Below are 15,238 nucleotides of genomic sequence, written 5' to 3'. Positions count from 1 at the left end.
TACAAGCATCTTCAGTTTAATAGTCTTTATTTTTGGTTAAATTAGACTCACACTGACATCTCTCTGGGCATTGTTTATGGCATGGGCTCCTAGAAATTATCAATGACCTTCTGAGAGCCAGCTGGATAGTTTCCTCTCCTAAAGAATTCTACACACCAAGCAAGGTTTTGAACCCATATTGGTGAGGGGCAAATGACTCTAAGTCAGGAACCTTAACTACCAGGCCTGGGATTCAGTCAGGAATCAAAAGCCTGAAAATCTACAATCTCAAGCCTGAAATCCCTATTTTCAATAGAGTTATATAGGGAAATTCTGGCAACTAAAAGCCTGAAACCAGGACCAGTCCTGAAAAATCCCAGGCCTGAACTACTAGGCAACAGCGGCCCTTCAGTTTATATCTATCCAACAAATGTACAAGCAGATAAAGAAATTCATCAAGCTAGGTTGACTTCTATAATATAACTTTTTCAAATTACTGACACAGTTAAACTAACTATATTTTAAAATGTCTCCAAATTAGCAGTAAGAATGGAGAATTAACTAATTAAATATTCTTGCAATACACATACTTAGGTTCCAGTCTGACAAACTGTCATCATCATCCATTCCATCATCATCAGAGTCTCCATCACCACCACCTCCCTGTAATCAACACATTATCATTTCAAAATGTATTGCAGTCATACAAGTGACACTATGATTTCTTAACAAATGATATTTCAGCACTTGGTTTGAACAGTATACAAACTACAGTAGTCATGGTTCATAAACATGAAACCAAGGAGTTTACCGCATCGAGACCTACCATGCCCATATTTTAATACATGTCTACCTGTATCATGCTTGACATTTCAACATTTAGAAATTTGCTTTGCGGTTAAACTTCATTTTGCTGGAACAAGATTTGTGCGTTTAGCCAGTATAATATTTCATAGAAGCATAAATTCATTTATTTCAAATTCTGTAAATCAATGGTAATTTTGTTTATAGAAAAAATTGCAGACTTAGGCAACCATGAAATCCAAATAATTTAGTTCTCATGAAAATGAATGATTCCACAACACAGTATGTTTCAAGCTAATAAACATTGCTCTTATCTAACAATCAATGTCCGCAATAACTGTTATATGCTCCCTCCAGTACAATATAACAATATACAGGCAGCGCCAGTTGGTAACGCAGTAATTTCATTGTAATTTGTAATTTCAGTTTCCGTACTTCATGAACAATAGAACAATAACTCAAATCTCAATTTGCTTCAGAATTCATACTTGACTTTATAATAGAAACAACAGAAGTAGACTGATTATTAGTCAAGGTCAAGATTCCTATAACCACACTGCTTCTATTTGTGTGAAGGGCTGTGTAAAGTTTACGAAGTTCTGTGAATAATAGTAACTTGGAAGCCCTAGAATGCAGGCATACATGAAGAAGTTATTTTGTCAACAGTTAAGAGAGTGCAGAGATCACCAAAAGATATCTATACCTCCTCTCCATCTTGGTGTTTGTGGGTGTGTGATTTAGCTCTGTGGAATCTGGGTTTGATATCTGATTCTTTGTCCGGTATCATCTCGTCTTCTTCAACATCTCCCTGTGTAAATAAGTAGACTCAGATTTTCAATAGATCTGTTAATGCCATAACTTAATTTACTTCATAGTTCACACTTTACTCAGGCATGGCATTCAGTCAAAAATCAAAAGCCTGAAAATCTACATTCTAAAGCCTGAAATCTCCTTCTTAAATAGAGTTACATAGGGAAATTCTGGCATCTAAAAACCTGAGTACAGATTAATAAATTCAAACACAGGTTGTAAATACCATGTACCCTAACTAATTTTACTTGAAAACTGAATGTTTACCTTACCAAAATGTCAAATATTATAAGGCCGTAATTAAAAAATAGTTTGTTTGCAGTGCTCCGACCCAGATTTTTAGGAGTGGGTAGGTAGGTAGGGATTTTTTTTTTTTTTTTTTTTTTTTTTGTAAAGTCAATGTACACAAATTTTCTCAGCAGACATTGAAACATATTCATGAATTTCAGAGAGTAAGAACATACATGGCAGACAAATTCTACCAGGAATTTCATAGAGCACAAACTTGCATGTAGACATTTATTAAACCAGATCTTTCATTTTATAATTAATCAAAATTGAAACTGAATGACAGTACTTTGGATATAGACCCAGAATGCAACGAACGATCTGGACACTCTGAACCCTCATTCCTTAAATCCTTTTACAGGACAGTTGTTCTGACCATGCAGATACTGTCAGACCCTTAGTGTATAAAATAATGGCCTTTGTTGCATTTTGGTCTAAGTTTTGAGTAATCTGGATACAGGCCTAAGCTGTCCAACCTGTTTTTGGCGAGATGGGGGTGGGGAAGGTAGGCAAAGAAGAATGTTTGCTGCCATCCCCCTGGAAATGTTAAAAATATATTAATAAAATTGTGGCCTCTGTTAAATCTCTTGACAGGAATGAAATAGCGGCCTCAGTAACAGTTTTTGACAGGAATGAAATAGTGGCCTCTGGTACTTCTTTTGACAGTAATGAAAGGGCCGCCTATGCTACCTCTATGAATGAAATAGTGCCCTTTTTGATGAAAGAAAACTGAAATGAAATGGTGCCCTCTGTTACATCTTTTGGTAGGAATGGAAATAATAGTGGCATCTGTTACATCTTTTGATAAGAATGAAATGATGGCCTGTGTTTCATCTTTGTTAGGAATGAAATGATGGCAACTGTTCATTTTTGTCTAAATTTTGCGTGCACTGATATTATTTATACACAGGAAATGATGTTGCATATGAAATCCACATTACAGTCCAAAATTTGGCAGTAGGTATAGAAGATCGAATTCCAGAATATTTTTTAAATACAAGTTTGAAATGGGGGTTCTGATACATGTTCAACTTTGTTAGATAAAGGTAACTTCTCAGGCAACTTGGGGCAGGGGAGCAGCATATAGGCCTCCCAACCCCTCCACCCCCAACCCTTTGAATACAGGTCTGTGTAGAAGAGGGTGATTGTGACCAGCTGTGGAGCTTCTCATGATTAATTTTCAGTCTCCATTTTAGTGAAAATTAAGGCTTTAAAATTGAAAGGCTTCACTTTTAAACACAAGCTGAAGTATGTCATATTATGATTTAGTTCCTTTAAGTAAGGAACAAGAAACGAAGTTCACAGCACTTAAATTGCAAATCCATAAATCATCTCAGTCCTTTTAAATCAACGTGTATTAGGTAATACACAAATTGTACTTGTAGAATTAGGTCAAATTACATCACACCCATCACAACATTTAGCTGTCAAACTGCTTCCTTTCATCTTACATCAAAGGCCAAATGCCGATTCGCGTGTTTCCTTTGAACTTAGCCGACAAGTGCCACTGTATTTTTCAAGATGTTTATGCAATTTTGTCACCAAATGTGTCGGATAAAACTGGGATTTAAAAGTGAAATCATGTTTGCAAGGAAAGGAAAATTAGGATTTACAAAAAAAAAATTGAGGTATGTGGCTTTATTACGTGTTCGAACAAGGTCTCAATTAATACATAAAAATGTGAATAGTTATCATTCAAGTTGCGGATTATTCTGGTGCATGATAAAAAATTCAGATGTCTGTTTAATTTATAAACTTTTGAATGTTGAAACTAATCAACAGAAAATCAGAATAAATTTTTGGACCGTGGTCATGTTGACTGACTTATTGGTCAGGTCCGTGGCGTTGTGTCAGACGACATTGTTTATTAAAAGAATGTTGGGATTTACGGCGAACCTACACAAACAGGTCATATACCGCCGAAACATTTGTTTATTGGAAAATTGTTTATCAAATATACCAGAACTTGTGACTTCCGAAACACGTGCGAAGACGGCAATATGGTCGCGTACACTAAACGCTGAATAATCTGCTGTATATTTAAATACGAAAAGGAAAACGTCTGCTAAAAGTGCATTTTGCATCAGAAAGGATCAAAACATATATAGAAAAAAAATTTCCCCCCTGAACTGCCTAAAAAATTTTTTGGGTCGGGACGATTTTGATGGGTCGGTCGGAGCACTGCAAACAAACAAATTTTTAATTATGGCCTAATGCTCGTACTTTATTTCTCACAATATATATAGAGGTATAACTTATACCTTCAGCAGGATGATATCAATCTCACTGTACTTCATTCCCTTCACAAGTATAGGTACAAGTTTCTCTATATGTGCTGTGAGTACCTCCTTACATATCGGTTGTTCAGCAAGTGACAACCAGAACTCGCAGGCTTCCAGTGCTACAGTATCATCTTCATCTGTCGTTCTCATCATCATGTACTGTAGGGATAAATTACAATGGCATTTTAAGCCTTCTGATCAGGTGAATTATAAACTCATCAAACCTGTGCCAAAAACTAAGACTGCATGGCACAACTAGTAAATTAGTTTTTTCAGACAAGTAAATTTCATAGATCCACTGGCTCAAACACAAGTAGTTCTGTACATAACCATTCAGCTTAAATCTTAAATATCTTTATTCATAATACATTTTTGTTGATCCCAGAACTAACCGAATAATCTCGTCCCATATCCATTCAAAATCAGCCCTTCTTCCAAATTTGCCATTACTTACTCATATACCATCTCTTTGATACTCAAGTTCTGTGACTTGTCGCATAACTTGGCTTTATAAACCATTAATTCAACTACCAAAATTCTTTAAACAGATTTGCTTACTTCTATGATACTGTTGATGTGCGGCATCAGACGGTCCATTCGGACCTCAACCAACATGACTAGAGCGCGACAAACATTCTTCCTCACTTCTGTGTCCTCGTCAGACGCAAGGTAAAACAAATTCTGAAACAAGATGATTTTCCACAATAAGACTCATTGTTGCAGGACACTCCTTGAACTTTTATGATGCAATTCTTTTTATGAATAATTAATCTATTCAGTGTGTCTAGAATGCTTTTTGAAGATTTAATCCAAAAACAAGCAGCGGTTACCAATATACGACCTTGAATGCAAAACTTTTAACCAAGACATGATGCAGGCATTACGGCCAGGAGAATACCTCTCACTTTCCTATGAATAGTCATGCAAATAATGGAAAGCAAATTCCAGTAGAGATCACATCATTTAGAAGTGCCACAACTTTTCTCAAAAGTTTTCTCTATTTGCAGGAACTATGAACAATGTAAATTACCTCTATGAAAGCATCAATGTGCACCATCAGAGCTTGGGTTCTGCCGATGATAAACTGGTTCACACATGCAATAGCATGGGACCTGTAACAAGAAAGTAACATTCGTGGTCAGCTACCAATAAAATGCAAAGTTCTTTTCAACCTAATTCTATACAACTTTATTTCATTTTGTGTATAAATAATACAAGGAACCTAAAATAATTTTTAACACTATTAGTATGCTACTTGATAACAATGAAATCAGATGCCTATCAGTCAGTACCGCTTTATGGTCTGAAACCAAAGACTGACAATACACCTACTAAGTACTTCACATACTACTCAAAAGCAGTTTGTGTTCATACCTGGACTTGGCATTCTGGCATAGAGAATTAGGTAAACACGTCACAACAACCTTACAGCTTCATACATGAAAATGAACACACATATTCCAGACTAATTAAATAAATACCTGATTTTGGGACTTGGCTGTTTGAAGAACTGTAGAAATTTAGGTATAAGGACATTAAGGGGTCTGCTTGGGTCATTGTCCAGGGCCTCTGCGGAGTCTTCACATATCTTCTGTAATGCTCCAAATGCTCCCTGCAATAAACAAAATGCATAAGTAAAACAACTGTCAATAACAATTTGCATATGTAAAACTCTTAAGCAATGACAAGACCTGCACACATTGTTCTATCTGTACAATGACCTGTGTCAAATTCTGAATCCAACTTATTCCAGAATCGGAAAAGCAGATTCTTAAGTTTCTGTTGCACATATTCCGTCATCTTCAGCAGGAATATTTCTTGTATCTAAGCCACGATATCATTACATGAACATCATTAAGATGATGATTTATCATTAGTTATCAATGTAGTAGACATTTCCTATCTGCCCTGTTCAATTGGCCATCTGAACACGAGTGACCAGACAATATTGGTCCAGGATTAATTCATTCTCCTATTTATTCATTAAGTAAATATTTTGATCAATTTTCTCACTTCCATGGAATTCTGATCGGTAAAGTTACAAACCAGGAGATCATGTTCAAAATATCTACTGATCACAGGTAATTATCCCATGAAAGCCATTATTCAAAGCATACACCTTTTTTTTTATTTGAAATTGTTCCGAACCTCAAGATGGCTGTTACCTTGACCACAGACCTATTAATTAAAATTTTGACTGTCATTTTCAAAAAGCTGTCCACTTGGTGAATAAAAACCAAATTTAGTCTCCTTATCAGTGACAATCACCTTTAACTGAAACATCAGGGTCATGGACCGACCACAAGCAATCATCCATAAAACTTTGCATTAGTAGTCTACAGCAATCTCCATTTACTGATTCATCAAATACAAACTGGCCTACTGGCCCTTACGGACTAACATACGGACAGACGAACAAGAACAAAGTAATATATTCTCTTTTCTTTAAGAGGGGCATACCTGTAAATAATTGACTGGCAGATCCATTACAATCACAGACTGATCTTTGTATTATATACCAATCTCATAGATTATTGAATTTGATGTTATTGTACATCATTGATTTTTTCAACATTCTTTTCTCTCTGAAACTGAATCAAGCAGTGTGAAACCCATTAACAGGCTCCGCACAATGTAAACATAATTGAGCATATCCCTGATGAATGCTCAGAAATACTACATAAACAACAAGAAACAATATCAAATACAACAATAGTCTCCCCAGCAATAACAAGTAAATACAGCAAGATAATGGATATTGATTTACCGACTCTACAGGACAGAATAATATATCTGTTTTATTGTCTCCAGTTTATATGTTGATTCAAATGAACAAATCTTGTTATCTGCTTCTCAGGAAGAACAAGGAATGTTATGTCTTTCACATAATCCTAGAGGCACTCAATTTTAGCCAGTTACATTACTGCTTTTCTTTTAGTTTTTGTATTAACCTTTAGCCTGCTGGTGGCAAATATTTCTGCCTTTGCGACCAATGCAGACCAAGATCAGCCGTGCACTCTGATCATGGTCTGCACTGTTCAGTCAGTAAATTTTCAGCAAACACCCCTTCAAATAATAAATGGTATTGTCCAAATTGAATCACGGACCAGTCCATTTTAGAAATTTAGCAGGATAAAGGTTAAAATAGTATTCCTTGTGAGCAAGATGGCTTTTAGTAATTGTTAACCTGACCCCGACTTCCTGAACTGAATATATGTCATGTCACACTGTATCCCTCAAGGTGGCAATTTTGTTTAGTATGAAAAGAACTCATCCTGAATTTATATCATAATCAAAGATATGATAAAGTTAAGCAAATGGCAGTCAAACAAAACTGTTCGAAACTTTAACAAGGGCCACACAAAAACACTGTATTTAGATATTTATAATGTTTAAGTTTATACATACACTTTATACATGTAACAAAAAAAAATATGTATATATATATATATATATATGAATATAAAAACAAAGCTTTGAAGATTTTACCAAAAAAAATTTCTTAAGTATTTTCTGGTATTTTACAACATTTTAAATCTGCTTTATTTGTCTTTTTTTTCCTGACAAACCTCAGGTCTGAACTTGATACATATTAAGGAGGAACCTAGATTTTAAGGTACATGTGAATCTTATTTACATTAGGGTAAAATACAACAACTATCTCTATTATATAACTTATTCACTACAGAAATGAAGAAACTACTGATCCAAGCAGTTGATTTTCAACAAAGGATGACTCACTCTCAAATGAGGATCACTTTTTCGTACAATGATGTAGATATATAAATCTTTGTATGGTGTAAATGTGTAATATACCTATTATCAAAGGTAAATACAATGTATATCCTGTAATCTAACTCCAGCTGATACCTTTTGAATACAGGGTGCAATTTCTATAGTAGGTCATTAATTACACTAGGAAGAGTAGAAAATTTGGTGACACAAGGATATGGATGGTGTTTTTTTTTTATGTAAAAGGGTTTCAAATACCTACCTTTAACTGAAACTACTTTTTATTCATGAAACAGCATAATTTCTCATCATCATGTTGCAGGAAAAAAATCCAAGTCTCAACTCCATGGTAAAAAATTAGAACAAACTTTTGGGCCCATTGAAACGAAAACTACAGGCTGGTTATTATGTTTTTTAACAATGGTTAATGTTTAATGAACTTCCATAGAAATGCTTCATAATCCATCACTGTACCAGTAATATTGCACACAGCTAATCTGTAAAAACACATTTAAACACAGTCATTAAATTTTACTAGCCTTAATTTACTAAGTGGTATGAAAAAGGTTTAAGATTCTTACCTCACAAACACTGTAGTCATCAGAGTCTAAGCACTGACATAACGCCGGCAGCAATTCAGGCCAGTTACGGAGGTCTCCTTTTGCCACAATAGTTGTTATAAGTATACCAATGGTAGCTCTGATCAGTGGCGAAGGGTCGCCAATACTGTTCAAACATTCTGACTTTATGAAGGATGCTACTTCAGGCGGGAATTTCTCAAAATGGGCTCTCACATTGTTCTTCAGGATTAAACCACTGAGTGACCTAGTTGGGTCATCTGAAATTCCAGACCAAAATAAAAGCTCCCTCCACTTAAATTATCTTAAAAAATAAAATATTAAACAAGAGCTGTCACTGATGGTGACAAATGCACCCGCATCGCCTTGACCTTTGACCTGGTGACCCCAAAGTCAATAGGGGTCGTGTACTCAATAAGTACTATCAGCATGTGAAGTTTGAAGGTCATGGGTGCAGTGGTTCGCGAGTAAAGTGCCTTCATGCAAAAAGTTAACGTTGTGATGAACGAACGAACGAACGAACTAACGGACGACAGTTGAAAACTAATATGCCTCCCTTCAGTGGTATAAAACAAAAACTTTAAAGAACAATATCAGAGATTTGTCTTCAGGGCACTCGTTTGGCAATTTTTGGGGCCAAATATGGGCCCCATTCCCCTCATAAAACAGTGTACGAAATTCAGATTTGAATCCACACGCCCGTTCGGGCTACCAGATAGGAAATTTTCCAAGCCAAACACCAATTTCACTAGCCCAACTTTAACACCATAAAATATTTAATTTTTGAACCATATAACATTTTGTTTCACAGACATCTGTGCATGTTTGAAGGAATAAGAAAAGACTTCAAGTTTGCCATGTTTTTTTTGAACAATTTTAACTCTGAATACTTCTGTCCAGATCAGCATCGCCAGAGTCCCAAATCATCGGACATGTCACTCCTTGCCAAACAAAATCTAACCTCAAATGCCAGATTTTTTAGGATTCGCACTCGCCAATTACTGCTACTCGGACTGTTGACAATTTGCATATGAAAATGAGTGTCGAATACTAATGATGGGCCAACAATCGGCGACAATCGAATAATCGTCGGCGTTGAATTCATGAGCACGATCGCCGACTTCACTTTTCCCTGACAGATTAATTACTTGGCATCCTAAATGGATGATTTAGTTGTTTCTGACCTTTTTCTTTCTGGTATTTACGGTTCTTTGGGACAATTTCGCCAAGGGAAACTACTCTATTTAAAAATGGCTTCCTCCAAAGTCTTGACAAAAACTGAGGTCTTCTGTGATCACCCATATTTTGGAAGATATATGGCTTATACAAAATTAAGCCGGGAAAACCATCAACCTAAACTCTTGAGCTACCGAAAGACTTAGGCAAGCATATTAGCAAAGGTATTTTCAATTCTTTATTTTGTGGGACTGAAATCATTCCAGTTGTAAACTAAGAATTATACTTTATTAATACTTTTTTTGCTCCAAACAATTTAATAACACAATATCACTGGATAAGTCATTGGTGAAATTAAGACGAGTACCTGATTTGAAGTTTACTATCTTCACAAATATTTTTATGCTGTTAACTTACTTGTGTTTATGAAGGGATACAATAGAAATAGGATATTTGATGTCTGTGAAGTTCATTTCTTAAGTAATGACATAAAACATACACTGTGAAGTGAACTTATATATATGCAACTAGAGTAACCGATTATCCGATTATATCCGATTAATCGAATCGGTTGGCCTGTCCGATTATGCCGATTAATCGGTTGGCAAATCTAACCGATTTGCCCATCACTATCGAATACACACATGCTGATAGCATAATTTAAGCTCCACCTACTTCAGATACTTGTGAGATTTTCGCGAGAAGTGTGAAAGCGAATCAGATTATCCGTTACAACAGAGGTGATTGTATTCAGCCAATTAGTGCTGCGGTCACATCTTTGACACTTTGCGTTTGATTGTCAACATGTGCGAGTGCAAAAAGCAATAATTCAATAAGTTTTCCTCAATCTGGACGATGCGTGATGCATTCTTGAACAATAAGCGTTAATTAATGGAGATCGTATGAAATCACGATGCTATACGCATTTAATTAGCCTGATTTTTAAAATCACATTAGGAAAACTCTATAGCCTGGTCGGGCTTGTGTCTGCGGAAAATTGGTAGCCCGAGCTGAAATTTGGTACCCACAGGCTATCGGACTACGGCGAATTTCGAACACTGATGAAATAATATGTTTTTTCCCCTTTCTCAGAAGAAAATTTCCCTGATAACAGGTTGTTTGACACAACTAGATATGAACTCTCTTTCAAGTTATATTATAGTGCCTCTAAGGAAGGTTATTGCCGCAATATAGTTACATTAGTTAGAAATGATTGAAAACAATATTAAGTGATAAATGTAGTTACATATACATGGCTTAAACTTCCCCTTTTTGTCTTAAAACGACGAAAAATTCCCCTTCCTGAGGGTATGGGTACCTGTCCCCAAAAGTTGTCTAGTGCCCTGATCTTGTAAAATTTCAGTCCCAGAAACATTTTAAAACTAAAACATGAAATGATAAAAGTTAAAATAAAACTGAACAAAGGCTTCAGAATTCTTCTGTGATAAACAAAATATTTTCAGAAATTAAATTGCTTAAAACTATGACTCATTAACTGTCTTATATGCATTTTGCTCTTTAGCTGTACACTTGGCAGAGCATCAGGCTATCAGCCCTTAACCAAGAATAAATTTTATTGAACTTAGTAGTTAGTAACTTACCTTCATTTTTTAACTTTGTAAGGACAAATATCAGGTAGTTATTGAAGTCTGGAAATTTGTTCAATTCTTCCAGTTTCTTTGGTACTAGTTAAGGAAACTCAAGATATTTCCCCCTACATGCTAGACAGTAAATGAGACAAAAAACTATACAAATTTGCCAAAACAAGAATTCCTCACCTAAGAAAGTAGGTCAGGAGGTAACATTCATGGTCACTGAAGTCTGTTTTGCAAAACAGTACATGTCATCCAAATTTCAAGGCTGTATCTTTAAAAAAAGGTAGGTCACATTCCACATGACCCTGACTCGAACTTAACCTAAAGATCATCAAGGTTAACATTCTGACCAAGTTTCATGAAGATACAGTCACAAATGTGGCCTCTAGGTGTTAAAAAGCTTTCCTTTGATTTGACCTGGTGACCTAGTTTTCAACCCCACCTGACCCAGATTTGAACTTGACCTACAAATCATCAAGATAAACATTCTGACCAAGTTTCATTAAAATATGGTCATGAATGTGCCCTCTAGAGTGTTAACAAGCTTTTCCTTTGATTTGACTTGGTGACCTAGTTTCTGACTCCACTTGACCTAGATTGGAACTTAGCCTAAAGATCATCAAAATTAACATTCTGACAAAGTTTCATGAAGATATAATCATGAATGTGGCCTCTACAGTGTTAACAAGCTTTACATTTGATTTGACCTGGTGACCTAGTTTCTGACCCCACCTGATTCAGATTTATACTTGACCTAATGATCATCAAGATTAACATTCTGACCAAGTTTCATTAAGATATGAACCAGACTTGAAATAGACCTAAAGATTGTCAAGATTAACATTCAGAATCTGACCAAGTTTCATGACAATAGTCATAAATGTGGCCTTAGAGTGTTAACTAGCTTTTCCTTTTATTTGACCTGGTGACCTAGTTTTTGATCCCACCTGACCCAGATTTAAAGTTGACATAAAGATCATCAAGGTTAACATTCTTACCAAGTTTCATTAAGATATATTCATAAATGCATCCTCCAGTGTTAACCAGCTGAATTATGAAATCAATTTTCCATGTGAACTATTTGCGAGGTGGTCAAGAGGGAAAATATTTCATCTAAAATTGATTCTCAAAATAAATTGTGTTTACACAACATTCGGAATAGACCGGCAATGTTGCACACCATAACACAGATACACGATGATACATACAGTGGGAAGAAACAAGTCAATGTTTATATATAAAAATGTAAAAAAAATTGTAATATTTTACCTAGGCAGTTGAAAAAAGTATTATTTTCGGTGTGAGTAGTGTTCTTTCACTTCGGATTGTGTTCATAATTTGAAGATTAAAGGCGACAAGGAGTTTGTTTGCGCACTCACGACGATTCGATAAGACCTGAATAACTGATGGACGTCAAAATGTAAAAAAAATGTTATGTCAGGTCTTATTTATAAAACTAACCAGGGGTATAACATAATACATCCTTCCGGTGTATGAAAATCTTTAATTTTAAAGATTATCTATAAATTTACACATAATCTGTAAAATTATATACCAATTTCCTAGACCGGAGTAATGTAATGTAATCAGATTACTAATGAAATTTAGAGTAATCAAACATAATTGTAATTAGAAAATATCAAAGTAAATGTTACTGACACATGTAATCAGCCCCAAGCCTGTGAATATAAACATGTAATAGTTTGATTTCCATGACTCACCCGCAAGTCAAATACAGATTAGGCTACCTGTTGACTTGTAAAAAGAAAAAATCCAAATATATAAGATACTTTATTTGACATGAAATATAGCTAAACAAAAACATAAGCCCATTTTTCCTGATAAACAACAAAAAACAGAATTAAAGTAGAAATAAATCAGCTAAAAAGGAAAATTTGGCGCAAGTTGACGATCACAGTCACACAGATGCAATTCAAATTCAAGAAAACTGTATGCTGCAGCTTAACTGATGGAATGGCTTTTCATTAATAATAAATCAATGAAATGAATTCCGACAAGTCGTACTCCAAAAGGAATAATAACTGTCCATAACATACACCAAAGATAACTAAAAATATAGAAACTAAGAAAGCACGTGGGGTAAACTAAAAGAAGGCGGCATATATTTTTTCTCTGCAAATGTTAAGAATATAATCACGTCGGATTTACACACAAAAGGATACAAGTTGAACTGCTCTCTGAGTGGCATTATCAGGTGATTGAGACTCCTTTAACAGTTGTAAAATTTGTCCTAGTCCACTTTCTTCGGGCTGCCACGCCATTTTGGATTTTTCCGAACGAACTGCACTTCCGGTAATTTAATATTTTTGAAAAACCGACTTTTTTATCATAATTATAATTTTCAACAGAAGTCGACTCTTTGCACTCGTACTGCAATAAGTATATTTTACACCTTTAATGAAAAAATATTTGTAAATAAGAAAGAAAAGATATAATCTAGAATGCGTATTTTTTACACGTAATGATTTTTAGTGTATCAAAGTACTTATACAAGCACTTTGCCCTTATATATCCTCGTCAGTCTGTTTTGACCCGAAATAGTTACTTGTATGTTGTTCCATCTTAATAATGACTTTATTTTTTGCCGTATATGTATATATTTCATGTTCATTGGTTGAGAGGGCTAATACGCTTTCCTACGAAGGTGAAGGTCCTGGGTTCGATTCCTGGTTACTCCCATTGTGGTGTGTCCTCAGGCAAGGCATAAATGTTCCCTATATTGAGATGACATGTCATGTGCAAGTCCCAACCCCTGGTTCTAAGGCCAAAGTCAACCTCAAGGGTGTTTCAGTTATAATCTGAAATTGATTGTTGGGAGTATCTCCGTAGATGTAGATGTTTCAAATTATTTTCAAATCCCTTGGTTATTTACCAGACAAGTGCAGCCATCAGAATTTGTCCTTGAATGCCAGAAGTTACAATCCTCCCTGAGATGTTCCAAAGTGTCAATTAAAAATATACCTACTTGTTGATTATTTAGGTTGGGTGCAAAAGTAACGCTGGCCATGACTCAGACCGAAGAACTCTGACTCCTAACATACTGCTATAAAGGATATGTTTATAACAAGGCAGTATAAGTGCACCCTTATACTCACTCTACCCTGTAACATTCACTCCCTAAAAACAAATTCAATAAGAGCTGTTTGTAAAACACCTTTGCCCTCCCATGAAGATGCTAGGTCAAATGGTTCTCAAGTTATAGAGCAAAAACCGTTTTCAAAGTTCAGGTCCCTATGACCTTGACCTGAGACTTACAGACCCTAAAAACAACAGGGATCATCTATTTCAAAAGCTCAATTATGCTACCTAGTTTAAAGGTTCTAAAGTTACCATGCAGAAGTAGTTTTCAATGTTTAGGTCCCTGTGACTTTGACCTACTGACCTCAAAAACATCATTTTCATAAGCCCAATCATGATATCAAGATAGTAGGTAACTGTGCAGAAACCGTTTCCTAAATTCAGACCCCTGTAATCTTGACCTTTGACTGACTGACCCCAAAAATAGTACAATCATGATATCAAGTTTGAAGGTACTGGATCAAGTGATTCTCAAGTTATTGAGCAGAAACCATTCTCAAGGTTCAGGCCTGTGACCTTTGACCTATTGACCCCAAAACAATCTATTTGCTAAGCCAGATTATACTATCAAGTTTGAAGGTTCTCTGTCAAGTGGTTCTCAAATAATTTCGGCGGAAAGCATTCACTGTTCCGACAGATGGACTGACTGTCCCACGCGACCGACATGTGCAAAGCAATACATCCCATAAAAGGGGCCATAGAACCTCTTTGGATCATTTCAAGGTTTCATTTCTTTCTTGCTAGTGGGTCATTTATATTGGACACCAATGTAACAGACTGAAAATATTTCAGCTCTGATCACGACTAGAACCTGGGAGGAAATGCCATTGTTTTTTCTAAGTTTTAACTCTGTTGGCGCCAGAAAAGAGCCAAGGTGAATCATTTAAACAAACTT

The 15,238-nt window shown here is 35.5% G+C and overlaps 1 protein-coding gene across 1 annotated transcript in view; it reads right to left on the bottom strand.

The window, feature by feature from the left end:
- LOC123523892 (transportin-1-like) overlaps window positions 1-13,583 on the bottom strand; it is a 40,345-nt gene extending 26,762 nt beyond the window's left edge. Inside the window, exons 1-9 of the mRNA XM_045301636.2 lie at window positions 13,428-13,583; window positions 11,251-11,326; window positions 8,477-8,733; window positions 5,645-5,775; window positions 5,194-5,275; window positions 4,722-4,844; window positions 4,143-4,322; window positions 1,487-1,591; window positions 570-642 (exon numbers count right to left, since the gene is read on the bottom strand). Of these exons, the coding sequence (XP_045157571.1) occupies window positions 570-642; window positions 1,487-1,591; window positions 4,143-4,322; window positions 4,722-4,844; window positions 5,194-5,275; window positions 5,645-5,775; window positions 8,477-8,733; window positions 11,251-11,326; window positions 13,428-13,526 (1,126 nt within the window). The 5' untranslated portion in view covers window positions 13,527-13,583. The remainder of the gene's footprint in view (window positions 1-569; window positions 643-1,486; window positions 1,592-4,142; window positions 4,323-4,721; window positions 4,845-5,193; window positions 5,276-5,644; window positions 5,776-8,476; window positions 8,734-11,250; window positions 11,327-13,427) is intronic.
- Window positions 13,584-15,238: the final 1,655 nt, after the last annotated feature.

The sequence above is a fragment of the Mercenaria mercenaria genome, chromosome 3 (genome assembly GCF_021730395.1).
Source record: "Mercenaria mercenaria strain notata chromosome 3, MADL_Memer_1, whole genome shotgun sequence".
Lineage (NCBI taxonomy): Eukaryota > Metazoa > Mollusca > Bivalvia > Venerida > Veneridae > Mercenaria > Mercenaria mercenaria.
Note: the sequence above shows the minus strand (reverse complement) of the source record. Positions and strands in the feature narration are given on the sequence as shown.